Source organism: Sinocyclocheilus anshuiensis, unplaced genomic scaffold (genome assembly GCF_001515605.1).
Source record: "Sinocyclocheilus anshuiensis isolate Anshui unplaced genomic scaffold, SAMN03320099.WGS_v1.1 scaffold464, whole genome shotgun sequence".
Lineage (NCBI taxonomy): Eukaryota > Metazoa > Chordata > Actinopteri > Cypriniformes > Cyprinidae > Sinocyclocheilus > Sinocyclocheilus anshuiensis.
The window spans coordinates 913,729-933,936 of record NW_015555731.1 but is presented as its reverse complement, the minus strand read 5'-3'; the positions used below and the strand labels follow the sequence as shown (position 1 = coordinate 933,936).

General features: G+C 35.7%; 2 protein-coding genes and 2 long non-coding RNA genes across 4 annotated transcripts in view; 1 reads left to right on the top strand and 3 right to left on the bottom strand.

The window, feature by feature from the left end:
• The window catches only part of LOC107672900 (nuclear factor 7, brain-like), a 14,423-nt gene extending 4,207 nt beyond the window's left edge, over nucleotides 1–10,216 (bottom strand). Inside the window, exons 1-5 of the mRNA XM_016466275.1 lie at nucleotides 10,157–10,216; nucleotides 2,641–2,979; nucleotides 1,375–1,470; nucleotides 941–1,171; nucleotides 844–866 (exon numbers count right to left, since the gene is read on the bottom strand). Coding sequence (XP_016321761.1) covers nucleotides 844–866; nucleotides 941–1,171; nucleotides 1,375–1,470; nucleotides 2,641–2,979; nucleotides 10,157–10,216 — 749 coding nt within the window. The remainder of the gene's footprint in view (nucleotides 1–843; nucleotides 867–940; nucleotides 1,172–1,374; nucleotides 1,471–2,640; nucleotides 2,980–10,156) is intronic.
• LOC107672925 (uncharacterized) lies at nucleotides 5,890–7,246 on the bottom strand. Its single transcript, XR_001632353.1, has 3 exons — nucleotides 7,080–7,246; nucleotides 6,216–6,311; nucleotides 5,890–6,004 (listed from the first exon to the last, which is right to left on the bottom strand). It is a non-coding gene; the product is annotated as an uncharacterized LOC107672925 (long non-coding RNA).
• A 1,312-nt stretch (nucleotides 10,217–11,528) lies between the features above and the next one.
• On the bottom strand, nucleotides 11,529–12,251 carry LOC107672907 (uncharacterized). Its single transcript, XR_001632349.1, has 2 exons — nucleotides 12,156–12,251; nucleotides 11,529–11,577 (listed from the first exon to the last, which is right to left on the bottom strand). It is a non-coding gene; the product is annotated as an uncharacterized LOC107672907 (long non-coding RNA).
• A 1,065-nt stretch (nucleotides 12,252–13,316) lies between these two features.
• Nucleotides 13,317–20,208, top strand: part of mcoln1b (mucolipin TRP cation channel 1b) — a 12,513-nt gene continuing 5,621 nt past the window's right edge. The window contains exons 1-6 of the mRNA XM_016466297.1: nucleotides 13,317–13,505; nucleotides 14,043–14,293; nucleotides 14,662–14,829; nucleotides 16,998–17,154; nucleotides 18,674–18,755; nucleotides 19,504–19,600. Of these exons, the coding sequence (XP_016321783.1) occupies nucleotides 13,463–13,505; nucleotides 14,043–14,293; nucleotides 14,662–14,829; nucleotides 16,998–17,154; nucleotides 18,674–18,755; nucleotides 19,504–19,600 (798 nt within the window). The 5' untranslated portion in view covers nucleotides 13,317–13,462. The remainder of the gene's footprint in view (nucleotides 13,506–14,042; nucleotides 14,294–14,661; nucleotides 14,830–16,997; nucleotides 17,155–18,673; nucleotides 18,756–19,503; nucleotides 19,601–20,208) is intronic.

The following is a 20,208-nucleotide window of genomic DNA, read 5'->3' as shown; positions in this document are numbered from 1 at the left end:
AAGAGTGTAATGAATAAAAATAGATATATTTTTATTCATTACTCTCTTTCCTAAAAAATAATATAAAAGTATCCTATAAAAGAATATCCACCAATTTTCCTTATTTTTTTTTTTCTTTTTCAGGCCTGGATATCACAATTTTCAAATTCCCTGATATTTCCAGGTTTTCCATAACTGTGGGATTTCTGGACATTTGTGTTTAAAATTAAGTGATTTGATATTAATGTCACTTCAGCAGAAAATGAAACAGACCATAAACATTAATCATTTTACAGTTTATTTAATGTCTTGTGTATGATGCATATATATCTTGCCTAATATATCTGGCTAAATTAATACTTTTTCATATTTAAGTATAAAAAAATGTACTAACTTCTCATTTACTGATCTGTTGTATAACAGCAGTGTGAGTGTGTCTGTAGTGCTGGATATCAGTCATGTGATCAGCTGCGGCCCAATCACAGCCGTACTGATATTCAGAATAACAGCACTCTTACTCGTGTGTTATGGATTAAATATTGGAAACATGATGAAAGCAGGAAGATCCAGATCTACAGATTACAGACTATCGAACGGTAAGATCTTTAGAGGTTCAGACCAACACCAGAAGAATGGCAAGACAGTGTCAGTGAAGGTGGTTGTGAATGTGTGTAGATGTGTGTTAGTTACAGGATCAGAGAATGACACTGTTCCTCCCAGATACACTAGATACACTCTCACTTGCTCAAGATCCTGTTCAACAGGAAAACCAGATGGTTCATATAATACACACCAGAGGAGTCAGAACTGCAGTGGCTTTGGCTTCAGAAGCAGAGACACCAGAGACACCAGCAGATCACTCACCTTTCCATTGAGACTGGAAACTTCTGCAGAACAAACACACAATTTATCATCAACAACTCAATCAACCAATCAATCAATGCATGATCTGAAATCAGACCTTCAGAAAGCAGACATCATTGTCTTTCATCATCTTCTCTGTGTTTTTAATTGTGTGTGAAAGAACTGAGATGTGTCTGTTGATCTCCTCCAGCTTCTCCTTCATCATCCGCTTCTTCTCCTCCTCTTCCTCCCTCAGTGCAGTAATTGTAGCTTCTTCTTCATCTCTGAGAAACCGATGAAGCTTCTCAAACTGCTGTTTAATCTGACGCTCTGTGTGCTCAGCTTGAGACTGAAATCAAACCACATTCACTTCAGTCATCTCAATCACCACACTACGGATGTCTTTACAAACCATGAAATAATTTATGATTTAGCTTTTCTTGGTTCTTGATTCCCATCCTTTTATTGTGGTCATAAGCCTGTGTCCAATATCTATTATGATAAACTGTGTTGAGATTGCTGAGTATTTGACTCTTGATTCTGTTTCCTCACCTTGATGTGTTGAACTGTTTTCATACACTCTCTTTTCATTTTCTCTCCATGTGTCAGTTTCTCTTGTAAGGTCTTCAGTGCTGTATTGAGCTCCTCCTACAATTTGACAAAGTGAAAATCTCTAAAGCACTGGTTACTGGGAGATTTGAACAAGTGATTTTCAGGCAAATCAACATATGTTTTAATTTAGTATGTTTACATTTTAATGCTATAGGTTATTAAAAAGTATTGATTTGTATTTTGAATTAATATTCATATGAACGTTTTATTATTATTTTTATGTAGACAAAAATGTCTAACCTTTTTTTTTTCTCCATTAGCCATTAAACCAGGTTTTAATGATTTTGAAATTGTGTTCATGTATTAAGGACAAGCTTGTGAAAAAAGCAAAGGAAAACAAGAGCATAATTGCAATTCAGAGGTAATGCATTACACAAGATTGATTGATTATTTATTTTGTTTTTAATATTGTTTTTGTATATTTTGGTGTTTTTATGTGTGAAATAAATGTTGAAGTTTGTTAATGAACCTTTGTCCAGACACGTCATGTTATGAAGCTATAAAAAAATTTCAGCTAATAGTGATAAGGAAAGCCATTTTTGGATCTTGTAATTTGCATGATATTTGTTATTCAGTGGTGCATTTTTTTCCCACATAATTGCTATTTCCAAGTTTATTGCAAATGTTGTACTTGGATATAAAACAGAAAAAAATCCAAACAAATTTAAACAACGCTAAACAAAAAACATACAAACACAAAAGCCATCAAAATCATTATACTATCCTACCTTGTAAGAAGAAACTACTTCATTAATGGGTCTGAATGTGTGATTGATGTATTTCTGTGAATCTCTGCACACTAAACACACAGGCTGTTTGTCCTCCAGACAGCAGAGTTTGAGTTTCTCACTGTGTAAACTGCAGATCTCCTCAGACCCTGATGAACGCCTCTCATTTCTCTGCCTCCGCAACGACTCACAAAGGTTTTTTAATGCAAGATTATAAGGAGGATCATCTCTCGATGATCTTCTCCTGCAGAGAGGGCACTCCTGAGTTTCTTTGATTCTCCAGAACTGTTGAAGACACTCTTTACAGATGATATTTGTTATTCAGTGGTGCATTTTTTTCCCACATAATTGCTATTTCCAAGTTTATTGCAAATGTTGTACTTGGATATAAAACAGAAAAAAATCCAAACAAATTTAAACAACGCTAAACAAAAAACATACAAACACAAAAGCCATCAAAATCATTATACTATCCTACCTTGTAAGAAGAAACTACTTCATTAATGGGTCTGAATGTGTGATTGATGTATTTCTGTGAATCTCTGCACACTAAACACACAGGCTGTTTGTCCTCCAGACAGAAGAGTTTGAGTTTCTCACTGTGTAAACTGCAGATCTCCTCAGACCCTGATGAACGCCTCTCATTTCTCTGCCTCCGCAACGACTCACAAAGGTTTTTTAATGCAAGATTATAAGGAGGATCATCTCTCGATGATCTTCTCCTGCAGAGAGGGCACTCCTGAGTTTCTTTGGTTCTCCAGAACTGTTGAAGACACTCTTTACAGAAACTGTGACTACATGATAAAACAACAGGATCCTTGAAGATTTCACAGCACACGGGACAAGAAAGTTCTTCTGCAGATACATTTAATGAAGCCATTTTCACTGTAGTCAAGAGATCCCCTTATTTAAACCTCTTTTCAAAAATAATGAAACAGTCTCTTCCTGGTAAGTGTTGTAAGAGGGTGGAGTTTCTGCATTTTTATTATCTTACCTGTTTGTATCTTATGCTCTTTGACCCTTTGCTGCATGATTTGACTCTGATCTCTGGATTGTGATTTAGAATATGAATGGATGGAAAGAGTCAGTTCTGGTGCTTCAGTTCTGTGTGAATAGTCCCTATGTAAAGTCAATGACAGAATTGTAGAGTTGGCCTGTTCACACCGTCAGTAACATGCAGTGACAAAGTGACACGATCCTATTCATTTCAATGGAGAACTGTTTACTTGTGGTACAGTGACCGTTGGCAACAGAATGTAGGCGTTGTTCATCTGGTTAATGATTTAATGTGCTTAAAATGCTGCTCTAGTTTATATAAAAAGCTCTCCAACAGCAGAATGTTACTTCTTACAATGAGAAAACTAGTCGAATTATAATGACTTCAATCCTAATCTTATTGCTAACAACAACAAGACTATATATATAATTTGTGACTGAATTGTCTAAAGAATGCTTTGTTGCTGGTGGTGTGAACGGGCTTTAGAGATTTAGATTCATAGATATAACCATATATACTATATATAAAGTTAGGGTCATATATATTTGGACACAGGCACCGGAGCTCTCCATACAAGTGAAACAGACAATTGTTAGGCTTCAAAAAAAAAACAAATCCATCAGACAGATAGCAGGAACATTAGGAGTGGCCAACTCAACAGTTTTTTTGGTACATTCTGAGAAAAAAAGAATGCACTGGTGAGCTCAGCAACATAAAAAGGCCTGGACATCCACGATAAACAACAGTGGTGGATACTCGGAGAATCCTCTCCATGGTAAAGAAAAACCCTTTCACAACATCCAGCCAAGGGAGGACAACAGTGGTGGATGATCGGAGGATCCTCTCCATGGTAAAGAAAAACCCTTTCACAACAACCAGCCAAGAGAAGAACACTCTCCAGGAGGTAGACGTGTCACTGTCAAAGTCTACAATCAAGAGAAGACTTCACGAGAGCAAATACAGAGGATTCACCACAAGCTGCAAACAAGGCCAGGTTAGACTTTGCCAAAAAAACATCTAAAAAAAAAGCCAGACCACTTCTGGAAAAGCATTCTTTAGATGGCTGAAATTAAGATCAATCTGTGCCAGAATGACGGAATAGATGATGACCCAAAGCATACAGCAAGAGCAAGGAAAGTTCTTTTTAGGTTATTAAAAAAAGAACCTACAGGGAATTTTCCTAGAACATTCTTATTTGGTTCCCAAAAAATTTACCAAATGGGAACCATATGGGAACGTTCTGTTTGTTGGGTAATTGGTAGCCTTCTATTGGTGGCTTGTTAAAACCACTAAATTACACACTAAAAGGACCAATTTTTTATGGTTTTAATGCTTAAAAGTTGATTGTTTGTAATGGTATTTGTAGTGGAAACCATTAGAATTTCTGTGATGGATTCTATTTTTTGTTTTGTTTTTTCAGCAGGGTGGGTCGATCTGGATTCAGGTTAGGAGCAGTACTACAGTCAATCAGTAATGGAAAGTCGTTCAGTCAACATTTCTTAGGATTGTCTGTCTGCTGCATGGTGAATCCAAGAGACTGTATTTCCCAGAAGACCGTCAGATGCTCTGAGACCAGTGTGGCTTCATTCATTTTGTATGTCTGCGTCAGAAACACTGGACCTGCACTGACCATCCAGAGGTGCTCTCAATGGCTACAAATGCATCAGTGTTCATTTTTGAGTCAGCTGTACATTTTAATCTCTAGATGTCAGTAAAGTCGCACTGAAGACTCCACTGCTCACAGGAGTCATGCTACTGATTTTAATTAAGCATTCATTTTAAGTGTGCATGCAGTTTAATAATTTTGTTTAGTTTAATTTGGGAATATATCATTCGGGGATAAAATATCTTACTGGGATTTCACTTTTTCGTGACTGAAAACAGTCATATTTGTGTATTATATTATAGAGAAGAGTGTAATGAATACAATATATATAAATAAATACATGACCTTTAAGTTTTTATTGATTTCCATGACTTTTCCAGATTTGCATATCACAGTTTTAAAATTCTCTGATATTTCCAGTTTTTCCTTGAGTGTGGGATTCCTGAAAATATCTGGATATATTCTGACTGAAATAAAGTGACTTGATATTAACTCCAAATTATCAAATAATATGGAAAAAATCTTTAAAACACTTCATCAATACTTTTACAGTATGTTTAATAAATTAATCATTTTTATTTTTAAGGTTATTAAGTTAACTAACTTCTTTATGGATCTGTTGTATAACATCAGTATGTTGGTGTGTAAGATGTGTGTGTGTGTGTGTGTGTGTGTGTGTGTGTGTGTGTCTGTAGTGCTGGATATCAGTCATGTGATCAGCTGCAGCTCAATCACAGCTGCACTGATATTCAAATCAACAGCACTCTTACTCATGTGATATGGATTAAATATTGAAACATGATGAAAGCAGGAAGATCTAGATCTACAGCTGTAACGTTTACTGACTATTGAACGGTAAGATCCTCAGAGCAGAGACACCAGAGACACCAGCAGATCACTCACCTTTCCATTGAGACTGGAAACTTCTGCAGAACAAACACACAATTTATCATCAACAACTCAATCAATCAATCAATAAATCAATCCATGATCTGAAATCAGACCTTCAGAAAGCAGATGTCATTGTCTTTCATCATCTCCTCCGTGTCTTTGATTGTGTGTGAAAGAGCTGAGATGTGTCTGTTGATCTCCTCCAGCTTCTCCTTCATCATCTTCTTCTTCTGCTCCTCTTCCTCCCTCAGTGCAGTGATTGTAGCTTCTTCTTCATCTCTGAGAAACTGATGAAGCTTCTCAAACTGCTGTTTAATTTGGTGCTCTGTGTGATCAGCTTAATTGAGACTGAAATCAAACCACATTCACTTCAATCATCTGAATGAACAAAAATCAACACTTCACATCATTAATATCCGAGATAAACTTAGATACCGAGATGCAGAAGCATTGTAACTTCTGCTTGTAATTTTCAAAAATAATAATCAAATATAATACACTGGAACTCATGTTAAATATAAAGAACGTAAAGAAGATAGTCTTGATTCTGTTTCCTCACCTTGATGTGTTGAACTGTTTCCTCAAACACGCCTTTTATGTTTTCACTTTGTTGAAGTTTGTCCTGTAAGGTCTTGACTGCTGTATTGAGCGCTTTCTAGAATTTAATAAAAAAATAAATAAAAAATAAAAAAAGAATAATAATGCACTAGATTACAGTGAAGAGAAGAAGAGGATAAATTGATAGCATACAGTGCTGTAAAAAAGTATTTGGCCCATCCTTATTTCTTTTGTTTTTGTGTCACATACTAAATTGATTTAGAAATTAACCCTAAAGGCAACCTGAGTAAACACAAAGTTTGTAATAAACATTCTTAGAAGCCACATATAATTCACAAAATAGCAAAAAAACATCCCAGAACGAAATGTCTTTTTTTCTGCTCTTTACCAGAAAATCCTAAAGGAGAATGTCTGATCTTAAATCCATAAGCTGAAGTTTAAACACAACTGGATTATTATGCAGCAATACACTGATTCAAAGCCCAGTAGTAAATCCACCTCCGAGTACAATTTTACATAAGCACAATTACAGTTTTGGAGTTTCCTAGTCAAACTCCTGACTTTAACCAAATTAAAATGCTGTGGCAGGACCTCAAACGTGCAGTTCATGCTCAAAAACAAGTTTGCTACTAAAGGAGATAATTAGGTTTTCACATGCGTGAGAGATGTTGGATAATTAGGCTACTTTTATGTTGTATTTAGTTTGAAGATTTAAACTATTTAAAATGAGATGTACAACAAGAAAAAAAGAAGAATGAAGTAGAGCAAAAATGGCATAGTATATACTGTGTGCATAAATGATGAATAATGATATCTGTTTATGACTACACACTGTTCTTTACATATGAAACACAATTTCTCTTACCCTACATGTTGAAACGGCTTCATTAATGGGTCTGAATGTGTGATTGATGTATTTCCGTGAATCTCTGCACACTAAACACACAGGCTGTTTGTCCTCCAGACAGAAGAGTTTGAGTTTCTCACTGTGTAAACTGCAGATCTCCTCAGACCCTGATGAACGCCTCTCATTTCTCTCCTTCAATGACTTACATAAGTTTTTTAGCACTAGATTACATGGAGGATCATCTCTCAAGGATCTTCTCCTGCAGAGAGGACACTCTTGCGTTTCCTTGGTTCTCCAGAACTGTTGAAGACACTCTTTACAGACACTGTGACTACATGATAAAAGAACAGGATCCTTGAAGATTTCACAGCACACGGGACAAGAAAGTTCTTCTGCGTATACATTTAGTGAATCCATTCTTACTGTCTGAGCAATATAAATTCAACTTTCTGAACGATGATTTTAGAAATGACTAGCCACGACAAGCATGATCGCTGATTCTTTTTGGTTTTTGTAGAGAAAAAAGTATTTCTTCTTCTGGCTTCATGGCGAGTTGCGAACCACTGTTGCCAACTAATTTTGAGGGGAAGTTGCTAAAGGAAGGTCGATTTGTTGCTACAAGTTGCTAAATGACGTTGTGATGTCATTGCGTTATGACGTCATTACGTAATCACAATGCAAAAATTGTCAAATCTCAGTAAAAAATATAATTTTATGTTCATTTAGATTTGTTCGTAAAATAATATAAATGCATAATATGTTAAAATATAAATATCTTTTTATATACAACATTGAATTATTGAACACTATTTTATAAACTATAATTTTTTTTATTAGCTAGTGAACTAGTAAAACTACACATTCTGACCAATTAGTTTTAAGCAGTGTATTAGTAGTCAGTATGCTACACTCTAAGAAAATAATTCACAGGTTTTTACCGGCATTTTAAATTACGCATTGTATTTTGTGTTTCGGGTTAAAGGGTTTACAATGGATAATGGATAACGGATAATGTCCTGGAAAATTACTAGAAGCCTACCTTTTCCATTTTTCTAGATATTTTTCTTACAGTGTACTAACTGATCAACAATCACAGGTACAACAAGGTGTATCATAAATGAACAATTATTAAATTATTATTATCAAATTGAACAATTGCAAATAGCAATAATTTAATTCACGTGATGTGTGTACTGCTAGGCATCTTTGGTTTCCTCTTTTTGTGAAATTTAGATGGAAAATGTGTGCCTTTTATTGTTCGAGTCACTTATCAAAAGTTGCTAAAAGTAGCCAAATAAAATTTAAAAATAGCTAAATTTGTTGCTAGGTGCTTTTGGAAGAAAAAGTTGCTAGGGTAGTCTGAAAAGTTGCTAAATTTAGCAACAAAATTGCTAAACTGGCAACACTGTTGCGAACCGAAATAAGAGTTGCATACCGCTGTGGAGTAACGTTATAGTATTAGGCGGAGCGTATGTGGTCTGAGTACAGGTCGGAAATTACCGCTAATTTGAGGCAAAAAAATGCCAAATGAAATTTAAATTAAAAGTGTCGTTTGCGACATTACATTTAGATCTGTTTATTTTGTAGGCTATATGTTTTACACGTTTTTACAGCGTTGCGCATTGTAACCAATCACAGACGATTGTGTTGCGCTTATGAATCCAATGGCCAATCAGAAGCGTTCAGATTAGTCATCGCTGAAACACCGGAGTCACTGCATTCGGCACATAAACAAACAAGTGCAGATATAGCCTACTTGTACAATGTAAGTAAAATATTAATTTCACAGTGTAAACAGCTTCAAAGGAGCAGAGTTTATTGAATAATCTTTGTGTATGTAATGCTTCGTCTGACGACAAATCCAACAAGTGCAATATACCAAACTGCTTCACAACAACATAAACCTGTAATTTCCATAAACATTGTCTGTTGATCTCCTCCAGCTTCTCCGTCATCATCATCTTCTTCTGCTCCTCTTCCTCCCTCAGTGCAGTGATTGTAGCTTCTTCTTCATCTCTGAGAAACTAATGAAGCTTCTCAAACTGCTGTTTAATCTGAAGCTCTGTGTGCTCAGCTCGAGACTGAAATCAAATCACATTCACTTCAATCATCTCAAAGATGCAACTTATTCTGGAGCAGCATGAAGTGAGTGTGGGTTAGTTAACTTTAACTTTCTGAAGTACTAGTACTGTAGTAGTAGATGTTCTGTCTCTGTGGGTGCAAGTATACATAAATCTCATCAGGTTCTCTTCTACATGACAGTTACATTTTAATGTGCTTTATAAGATACATTAATATGTAACATAATTTAAAATCATAACAGCACATTAATCAAATGTATTGAGTTTAAGAATGCTAGAACTAAAATGTTTCCATGATGTATGCAAAAATGTGTTTTTTTTTCCAGAATAGAATTATAGTAAATCTGAAATGCATTTTCTTTAAATTTAATTTGATAGAAAATGATGGTATAAATGTAAAATTATGTACACTATAAACATGTACATTAAAAAATTCAATCTCTGTGTTTCAGACAATAAAGAACCATGAAATTAATGATCACCTGGATGTGTTGGACTGCTTTCTCAAATTCTTTTCGTATTTTGTTTGTGTTTAAGTTTCTCCTGTAAGGTCTCCAGTGCTCTATTGAGCTCCTCCTAGAATTTAAAGAGAAAATCTGTATGACCACAACGATTTCTGGTGTATGTTCATGTATGTCAATAGTTTTCATCCTCAGATGTAAAAATCTTACCTTCTATGCTGAAACAACTTCACGGGTCTGAATGTGGGATTGATGTGTTTCAGTGAATCTCTGCACACTTAAGAAAAAGAAAGAAAGAAAGAAAGAAAGAAAGAAAACAGTCTTTTTGTCCTCCAGACAGAAGAGTTTGAGTTTCTCACTGTGTAAACTGCTGATCTCCTCAGATCCTGATGATCTCTGCTTCAAAAATGGCTTGCAGAAGTTCTTTGATGTCTACTGGCGGAAGGAGCTTTTGAGTATTTCTCCAGCAGACAGGACACTCCGGGGTTTCCTTGGTTCTCCAGAACTGCCCAATACACTGTAAACAGAAACTGTGAAGACATACTAAAACAACAGGATCCTTGAAAATGTCAAGACAGATAGGACAAGAAAAGTCTTCAGATGGTGAAGCCATTTTCACTGTTTGAGCTCTAGCGATCTTTACATTCACTTTCTAAATGATGGTTTCAAAAATGAACAACCGTGAGAATCACAAAGACCTGCTGTCTGTTCAGAAACAAACTTCTTGAAAGTAATAAGCGAATCTCTGTGTTATTTGCTGATTGTTTTTGGTGTTGTCGAGAGGGTTTTTGGAGCAATGGTCCTCTCAGTATTGTGAATGAATCTCAAAAAGCAAAGATCCAGAAATCAAAATAAGACTTAATTGAACACAACAATAAAGCCGAGATAACAGCTGCTGCATCTGAATCTGTTCTGTCCAGCCATCAGCTGTTATACCTTATTCTTATCAGCCCTTGAACAATGGTACCACAGTTCTGTTGATTTCTCTCCTCTGGTTTGCTACAATTCATTTTTTCTTCCCAGGGCATATTTTTTAACTCTGGAATTCTGCTAGTTTGAACCATTTTTATAATAACCTTTATCTCATCCCTCCCACTGGATGCAGGTGTCCTTCTTGGAAGTCACCCAAAGTTGACTGGTTCACCCAAGTTCATCTGCATCTTTGTACTTGGAAAGCACCTAGGACTCACAATCTGTGTTAAGTCAACCAATATAAAAAAAACAATCATATTGATCAGTTTGTTTATTTATTATAGCCATAAATCATAATTTTGAATAAAACAAGTTGTCGTTTTATCCTCTTTGACCTTTCTGGCAGTTGTCATACAACTTTAAGGTGCATTACTGCCACCTGCTGGGTAGGAGTGTGGGTCAAGACTGTACAAGCTTCAGCAAACTTCCTATTGAGTTCCAAGATTCTTCCAACCCCGTCATACATATATATACACACACAAACACACGTACGTATATACATAAACATACACACATTTTTATACATACACACACACATTATATTAAAAAAAAAAAAAAAGCATTCATCACATCAATTTATGTTAAACGTTCAACTTAAGCTTTTAGTTATTTTTTGATGAGTGGAGTTTCTGATCACGCGAGCGTTAAAATGGGTCAAATAATAATAAATCTCTTCAGGATAAATTCTAAAATGCATTCAAAATGAACTTGCATTAAAACTCTTCAATAAGATGCATTAAAATCTCAGATCAAACAAAACAACAATGACAGACAAAAAAATATTGATAAACTGACTCGAGACACTTTCTTTGTAAACGTTTTATTGCTCTTTATTTCTTGGCGTGTTTGAAGGTCACAGAGATTCTCCAGGGTCTGTCGTTCTCACATCTTTGTCAAAATGATATCTTCACGTGCTGAAGTCACCGTGATAAACATCCGATTGTCGGTGTTTGGAGACGCAAGCAACACTTACAGAGACGGCAAACCAGTTTCTGCATCATCCTGTAAGTCAACAGAAATAAATGCATGAAATGGCCTGCAGTGAGCACATGCCAACATTACTCATCTGAAATCTAGAAGCAGCTCGATCGAAACAAACTCTAGAATGAATCTGTAGCAGGATCTGAAGCGTCTCAGCTCTCATGAGGGCAGAGAGAAGAGAACAGAGACCCTGCTGTAACTTACTGTAGCACACATCCTACACCCTACAATGCACGACAAGCAACGCAGGGCTCTAGTTGTGTGCACATTCAAAACTAATCAGGGTTTCAAAGGGCTAACTGATGCTAAATCACACCAGTATGCAGATATTATGTCTATTAACATTCACAGGGAGATTTTCAAAAGTACAAAATTTCTTTACAACGTACCAGGCTTTCATTACAAATGCATTGTATTATTAGTCATTTTCTTACACATTAAATTGCATGCGTTTAACCGACTCTGCTATGTCCTCGTGGTAAACACGTGGTGACTGCGCTCTTGTCGCATCAAACCAAACATTTCTCTAACTATGCACTGTTTCAAGATCTTACAATATGTTTCCATGATAAACAACATTATGAAAATAATCTGAATACCTTCAATTAATTTTATTCGAGAAGCTCCAACGCTGCACATGCTTTCCGCCGCGTCTCTGTGTGACGAATGTCGGTCGGAGCGGACACCGGAAACACGTACGTATAAACGCCTGGCTCATTAATATTCATTACGCAACGTGACGTTCACCCAGTAGGACTTAGTTGGCGAATTCAATTCTATCTATCTATCTATCTATCTATCTATCTATCTATCTATCTATCTATCTATCTATCTATCTATCTATGCTGGAGCGTGATCATCAGTAGCTCCCGTGCTGCTGTCAAGCTAAATAATTAGACATCCTTAAAATGTCTAATGCCTTACATCCTCCATGTACATCTGTGCTTAAACTTTTCACTAAAATGTTTAATATTTTAAATTAGGTTCTAGAATGCATTTAGAATTTGTATTATTTTAGAAAAAATACAAACCAGAAAATACATTCCTGTAAAAAAGTTATGAACATTCCATTAACGTTATTAGAATGTTTGTTCAAAGTTATATGGTCTTTCATAAAGTTCTCAAAACTTCAGCACAAAAGCATGTACATATCACTCGTGGAACATTTCCCCTTTGTTCCCATAATGTTTGAAAAATGCAAAATTGAATGTTCCCTTAATGTTTGCATTACGGGAAAACATTTTAAACCATTTGAAAACTGGACATTTTGAACGTTTACATGACATTCAGAAATAACTTCATGGGAACGTTAGCAAATCTTCAAATATTTCAAAACTTTTTACTTTATTATTATTTTTTAAATCCGGGATAGACTTCCATAGACTCTTACCATATTATAATTTTACATTTGTTTTTCCTCAGTCTTGACTATATGGTTACTTTCGTCTGTGTATTTGTTTACAATAAAAGCACCAAACAATCAAACATTGAAAAATAAAGAAAGTGAGGAATCTGTGCTGAAAATCAACCAATAAAACAGCATTTTTCCTCATTTGAACACAATCTCCTTATGAATGTTTTCAACATAAAATGTAACATTATATTGCCTTTCTATTGTAATAAAGCTGCATGATAAGTTGTATGTGCAATTTCCATATGTATACAGCATCATACATGTTGTGTGCTTGCAAACACTTCAGGTATGTTTTGAAAGGGCCGCTAGGGGACTTTTATTTTGACAGCGCGCTTGTAGTCAGAGCGTCTGGTGTTTGTGTTGTTTTCTGCTCGTCCTCAGACTGCAGCGATGCGCTTCATCCGAGTCTGTTTTTATCTCCTAAACCCATCGATCACAATATTATCGTGATTTATCCATCAATATCTGCTTTTGCTCATCGATGGTCGTAAAATGGCGAGCTCTTTCTCCAGACCTTCAGCTCAAGGAGGCACAGGTTTGATATTATGTTATTATTATTCTGCGTTATTTTGTTTATATCTCACTGAAATGACTGCAACTTTGACGACAGATGTGTGTCTTTGTAGATATCAATGTGTGTGAGGTTACATGATCAGGTCTATCGTCAGGATTGAGCAGCAGGCTGTCAAACCATTGAACAAACCTATTCAGTGTCACATGGTTATAATAAAAATGCTTAATAATAAGATATTTAATAATGCTAGACAATAAATATCCATGTAAATCCCTTCATTAAAAATATATATTTCATTAATCTACATTTAGCACTTATCCTATAAATATTTTTTTAATTATATCTCCATGGTAGCAATAGTTTCGTCAAAATAGCAAATACCATAGTAAAACTACATAATAGTAGCTATGTTAACGGGGCAAAAGTAAAGGTCACCATTGTAATTTTTAAAGTTGTAGCTTTATAATTTTGATGGGATTCAAACCTCCATTTTTATGCTACCGGCCCAGATATTTAACCACTAATTCATCCCCCTCATTCATTCATGTGTCTCTTCAGAGACGGAGCGTCTGCTGGCCCCTGTGATGGGATACGGCTCCGGCGATCTGAACAGTGGGTGTCACGGCAGCCCTCCCGCCCTGGACGTGAGCACGCCGGGGTCACGGCCGCGGGCCGAGGAAGCGGAGGAGGCCCTGAGGAGGAAGCTGAAGTACTTCTTCATGAGCCCGTGTGATAAATACCACGCCAAAGGCCGCAAACCCTTCAAACTGGCCCTTCAGCTGCTCAAGATTATCATAGTCACTGTACAGGTATAAAACCACTGAGATCAGCCTCCCTCCCACACCAGCATCAACCCTGATATTTATCACATTATTCCTCTTTTAGCACTCATCCAAAGTGACATATGTCACTCGTTATTACTTGATTGCTTTCAAACAGTGAAAGAGGCTTTCAGAGTCATTTGCTGAGATTTGTAACACTATGCTACTGTTTTACTGTAGTTAAATTATTATAGTTGCAGCATCATGTAACTGAAAACTTGCTAGTACAAGATGACTGCAGGATCAGTCAGTGTAATATATAAAAACTGCTGTCTGCACCTTTAAATGCACATATATTTTTAATATATTTAGCTTCTGCATGCATTAATGGCTCTGTCTGTCTCTGTCTGTGTCAGCTGGTGCTGTTCGGTCTCAGTAATCAGATGGTAGTGGCGTTTAAGGAGGAGAACACAGACTCCTTCAGGCATCTGTTCCTCAGAGACTATGTGGATGATTCGGAGGAGCCGCTGTGTGTCCACACGCAGAGAGACGTCTATGATCACATTAAATATGCCATAGAGCAGGTACTGACCTGCATTTTTACCCGCAGATTTACATTTATTTATATATGTATATAAGGAGGCATTAAATCGGTCAGACGTGAGACATTTAAAGTGAAGTGACATGTGGCCATGCATTTATAAATGGGCTCTGCATTTATCCCATCCAAAGTGCGCACACACACAGCAGTGAACACACACCCGGAGCAGTGGGCAGCCATTTTTTTGCTGCGGCGCCCGGGGAGCAGTTGGGGGTTTGGGGCACCTCAAGGGCCCCTCAGTTGAAGGTGGGAGAGAGCGCTGTACATTCACTCCCCCCACCTACAATCCCTGCCGGTACGAGACTCGAACCCGCAACCTTTGGGTTACGAGACCGACTCTCTAACCATTAGGCTACAACTTCCCCACTTGTGAACTTCCCCTTTTATAATGTTGCTAAAGATTTCTGTTTCAAATAAATGCTGTTCTTGTGAACTTTCTATTCATCAGAGAATCCTGAAAAAATAAAATGTATCACAGTTTCCACAAATGTAGGAAGCAGCTACTGTTTTCAACATTGCTAATAATCAGAAATGTTTCTTGAGCAGCAAATCAGCATATCAGAATGATTTCTGAAGGATCATGTGACACTGAAGACTGGAGTAATGATGCTGAAAATTCTGCTTTGATCACAGAAATGAACTACATTTTACAGTATATTCACATAGAAAACACCTATATTAAATTTGGATAATATTTCACTGTTTTACTGTACTTTTGATCAAATAAATGCAGCCTTAGTGAGCAGAGGAGGCTTTTCTCAAAAACATTAAACCCCATTAACACTCTTAACCATTGAATGCTAGTGTAGCCTAATAAATAGTTTCATGAATTAAATTAATTTAACTCACTAAAGACGTTATATTGATTGCTACAGTCAGTGTTGTTTCAGTAACTGTTGGCTAAACAGGATGTAAGCAACATTAGCACATCAGATGAATGTTGAAACACTGACCTTCATGTCAAAACACTGAGCAGCAATAAAGACAGTGATTATTTATGAGGCTTTATCTGTTTATTTTAGGATTCTTTTCTAGCGTAATGCTTATTGCATACTGTACAGTAAATACTGAATACTGCCTACAGTTTTAAACAAATACTACACCAAGCAGTATGACCTATGCAATATGGTATCTCAGACAGTTTGTTCTGTTTTATATTGCACATTTTAGCAAATGTTGATGATCGTCTGAGCTCATGCGTACAGTAAATTCACATACTATGCCTAGAATACATACTGTGCTGGGTAGTAACTGATTACTTGTAATCTGTATTACGTAATCAGATTCCAAACATGTACTTGTAATTAGATTATATTACACTTTAAAATGCTTATGATCAGATTAGTTTTTTTTTTTCATTGATTACATAATTACATGTTATTTACACAATGGCAGTAAATTATTCAGAATTTATTGACTCACCCAAATTGTTATTCTTTTTTTCTCCCTTAAAATTAAAAATATAAAAATTTGTACTATTCAAGTGTTTTATTTTAATTAGGGCTGGGCAAAAAATCGAATGCGATTTTCATGCGAATCTCGTCATTCATTGCGATTCATTGCCGATTGATTTTGAACGCGATTTTGTGAAGCTTGTCAGTGATCTACAGCTCTGTGTATTAAATGCCGCTCCATCTGAAAGCACGTGCTGGAGATTTACTACTAATCACAGAACCGGCTTTACTGACGATATGCGCATGAAAATCGCATTCGATTTTTTGCACAGCCCTAATTTTAATTGTTTTTATTTCAAAATTAGTTAATTAGTCCACCAACTCACAAACCACTTGCAGTTCATTCACAAACCCCAGTTTGGGAAACGCTGGAGTCATGTAATGTTTAATACACTTCATGTTGTTGGAATGGAATAGGTTTCTTATGAGTTGGATCAAATGTAATCAAAAAGTAGTCTGAATACATTACCTAATATGTGTAATCCAATAGATTACATTTCAATCTACAATTTCCATCATGTATTTTGTAATCAGTACTGGCCTACAGTTAGTAGTAATTAGTAGTAAAGTAGTAATTAGTACTGGCCTACAGTAGAAGTAATCTCAGCAGCTCTGTGTATTCTGCAGAGATAGTATGCCAGCAGTAGTTCACCTCTCTCTCTCTCTCTCTCTCTGTGTGTTTCTGTCTGTCGGTCAGTATCTGGTTCTGCCGCAGACGTCGGTCGGCAGGTACGCATACGTTCAAGGTTCAGCTCTGAACGACAGCGCCCTCTATCTGTGCCAGCGCTACTACAGGAAGGGCACCATCGACCCAGTTAACGACACGTTTGACATCGACCCTCATGTCGTCACTGGTGGGCAGAAAATCCATTTTTGCATATCACACAAATCAATAACTCTGATTTTAAAACATAGCGAGTCGTCACTCTGTCTGCTGCTTACACTTTTTTAGTTTGACGTTAGCAAGCACATAAATATGCAAGGCACACAAATATTACAGAGAAGAGGGCATTATTAATTATATTGAACTATAATTAGTTGATGTATTTCGTTATTGGGTGTAATAATAGATTTATTTATTAAAGCCAGCTTGAAATCGGATTTGACACCACTTGTTTTCCTGATGCATGTTACTGTTTATATTGGGAGCGATTCATCTCTGCGTTTATCTTTTATTGATTTAGTGTTTTGTAATCTTGCAATCTTTAATTAAAATGCAATATTACATTCAGATCTGTATTACTGCAAAAAATGATTAGTATTTTTGTGTTGTTTTCCAGCACCAACATCTAAATATTATTCTTATATCAAGATACATTTAAGTATTTTCTGAAAAAATAATTGAAATAAAGTGAGTTTATGCTTAAAGCAAGAAAAAGCATCTGTTAGTGGAGTATGAAAAATTAAACTTAATCAAAGTGGAAAATGTCTCTTTTTCCTTTTATTTTTATTATTTAAAATAATAATTATTTTATTTATTATTATTTGTAAAATATTAAGTCTTGTTTTAAAAAAAATAGTTTGTGCTTAAATCAAGAAAAATTATCTTTTTAATTTTTAATAATTCTATAGTATTTAATGATTTTATTTCAAAATAATAATTTGGTTTATTATTATTATTTATAATATTTTTCTTACCAATATATTTTTTATTGTTAAGCATAAACACAGTTTTGATTAGATATTAAGTCTATGTTCTCTGAAAAATGTAAGTCATTTTGCTTCTCAAGTAAATGGCTTTTTAAAAATCTTTTTAGATATTTGTAATGGAAAACAAGACAGAAGTGCCAAGTAAGAAAATATTTTTTACAGTGCTCCATTCCTGTTTACAGTGCTCACTTTTTCAATGCATTCACTAAACGATGGAGAAAATGTTGAACAGTCATTTCATTATGAAATATCCCACAATATATTAGTAAATTTGGTTGCAACTTCCATTTCATGCCAACTTTTTCATTTCTCTAGACTTGTGCACCATCTTGGTTAAATTAAACTGACTTCATTTTAAATGGATTCTGGGATTGTCTTCTCCACAAAGGATGCACATGATGCTGCCTTCTAATTATCTATAATTGCTATAATCAAACCAATCTTATCTGAGAGCGCAGAATAAATATGCTGGAATAGTGTTCAACATTATCAGTGATTCCTGCAGGTGCTTCCTAAGAAGTCGTCTCACTAGGGTTCATAGCAGATGATTTCTGTTCTACAAACTCAAACTGAAGTTCTAAACAGTCTAAATTCTACAGAACCCGTTGCCTGGCAACACAAAGCCGCTGTCCGTTTGAATCATCAGTGATTATAATTGAGGCGTTTTCAATCAGAGTGCTTTTATTCTCTGTTTCTGGTTTTGTTTTTTTTGTGTTGGTTTAGACTGTATCGGAGTGAATCCACCACCAGACCCCTCGAATCCACTGCAAAACCACTACAAGAACATCACCCTCAATTTCCAAAAGTGAGATCCACACACACATGATAATATATAACATGTATAATATAACAAATCTATGAGGACATACTAAACACTTCTATTGTTTATATATGAAATACAATAATCACAGACCAACACAAATAGAACATTATTTACTTATTTATCAGTTGTTTTTCAATTCAAATGTGACCCTGGACCACAAAACCAGTCATAAGGGTACATTTGTTGTGCCTTTTTTGTGCTTTATTTCATCTTATTTTACAGAAGAAGTAAGCTTTCCATTGATGTATGGTTTGTTAGGATAGCACAATATTTGGCCGAGATACAACTTTTTGAAAATCTGGAAATATGGTGAAAATCGCCTTTGAAGTTGTCCAAATGAAGTTCTCAGCAAAGCATATTACTAATCAAAAATGAAGTTTTTATATATTTACGGTAGGAAATTTACAAAATATCTTCATGGAACATGATCTTTACTTAATATCCTAATGATTTTTGGCATAAAAGAAAAATGGATAATTTTGACCAACACAATGTATTGTTGGCTATTGCTACAAATATACCCCAGCGACTTAACACTGCTTTTGTGCTCCAGGGTCACAAATCATCTCCAAAAAATGTGGTTTCGCTCAATTTTGGGGCCAGTTTTTTTTTTCTGAAGTAACTGTAGCTCAGTAGCACACACACACGATCGCTGATCTGTGTAAATGTGCCGTTTTTTGCATAATTGTTGCTCAAGTTCCTCTCTGAGCGTCTTTCTGTCTCTCCTCAGGTTGATTAATGTGACTATCCAGTTTCAGCTGAAGGCGATAAACATCCAGACGATTATCAATAACGAGATTCCCGACTGCTACACCTTCTCCATCACCGTACGCACAGATTTCACAGCACACTAAACTCAATTTACAAAATCAAATAACGTTTCATGAAATTGTATTATATTATCATTCAAAAGTTTGGAGTCTTTACGATGTTTAATGTTTTTTGAAAGAAGTCTCTTCTGCTCACTGAGGCTACATTTATTTGTTCTAAAATCAAGTAAAACTGTGAGATATTATTTTATTTTTAAGGGGTCCTATTATGCTTTTTCACTTTTTCAACTTTAGTTAGTCTGTAATGTTGCTGTTTGAGCATAAAAAAAGATCTGCAAAGTTACAAAGCTCAAAGTCCAATTCAAAAGAAGATATTTTATTTAACAGAAATCACTTTTCAAAAACTACAACGAACGACTTGTTTGGACTACAACGCATATTTTCCGGGATTTGTGATATCACAAATATCGATGAATGGGACGAGACCTGGTTGAGCTGCACTAAAGAAGGCAACGAGTGTTATCACTATGTCGGAGACACGCTAGCTTTCCCAAGGCAGGTGAACTTAGAGTGGTTACAATCATCAGGGTTTAAATCGCACTCAAATTGATTTGATTTTGTGCTGCCAATCTCAACACACACTGGCCCAGCTAACCAATCACAGC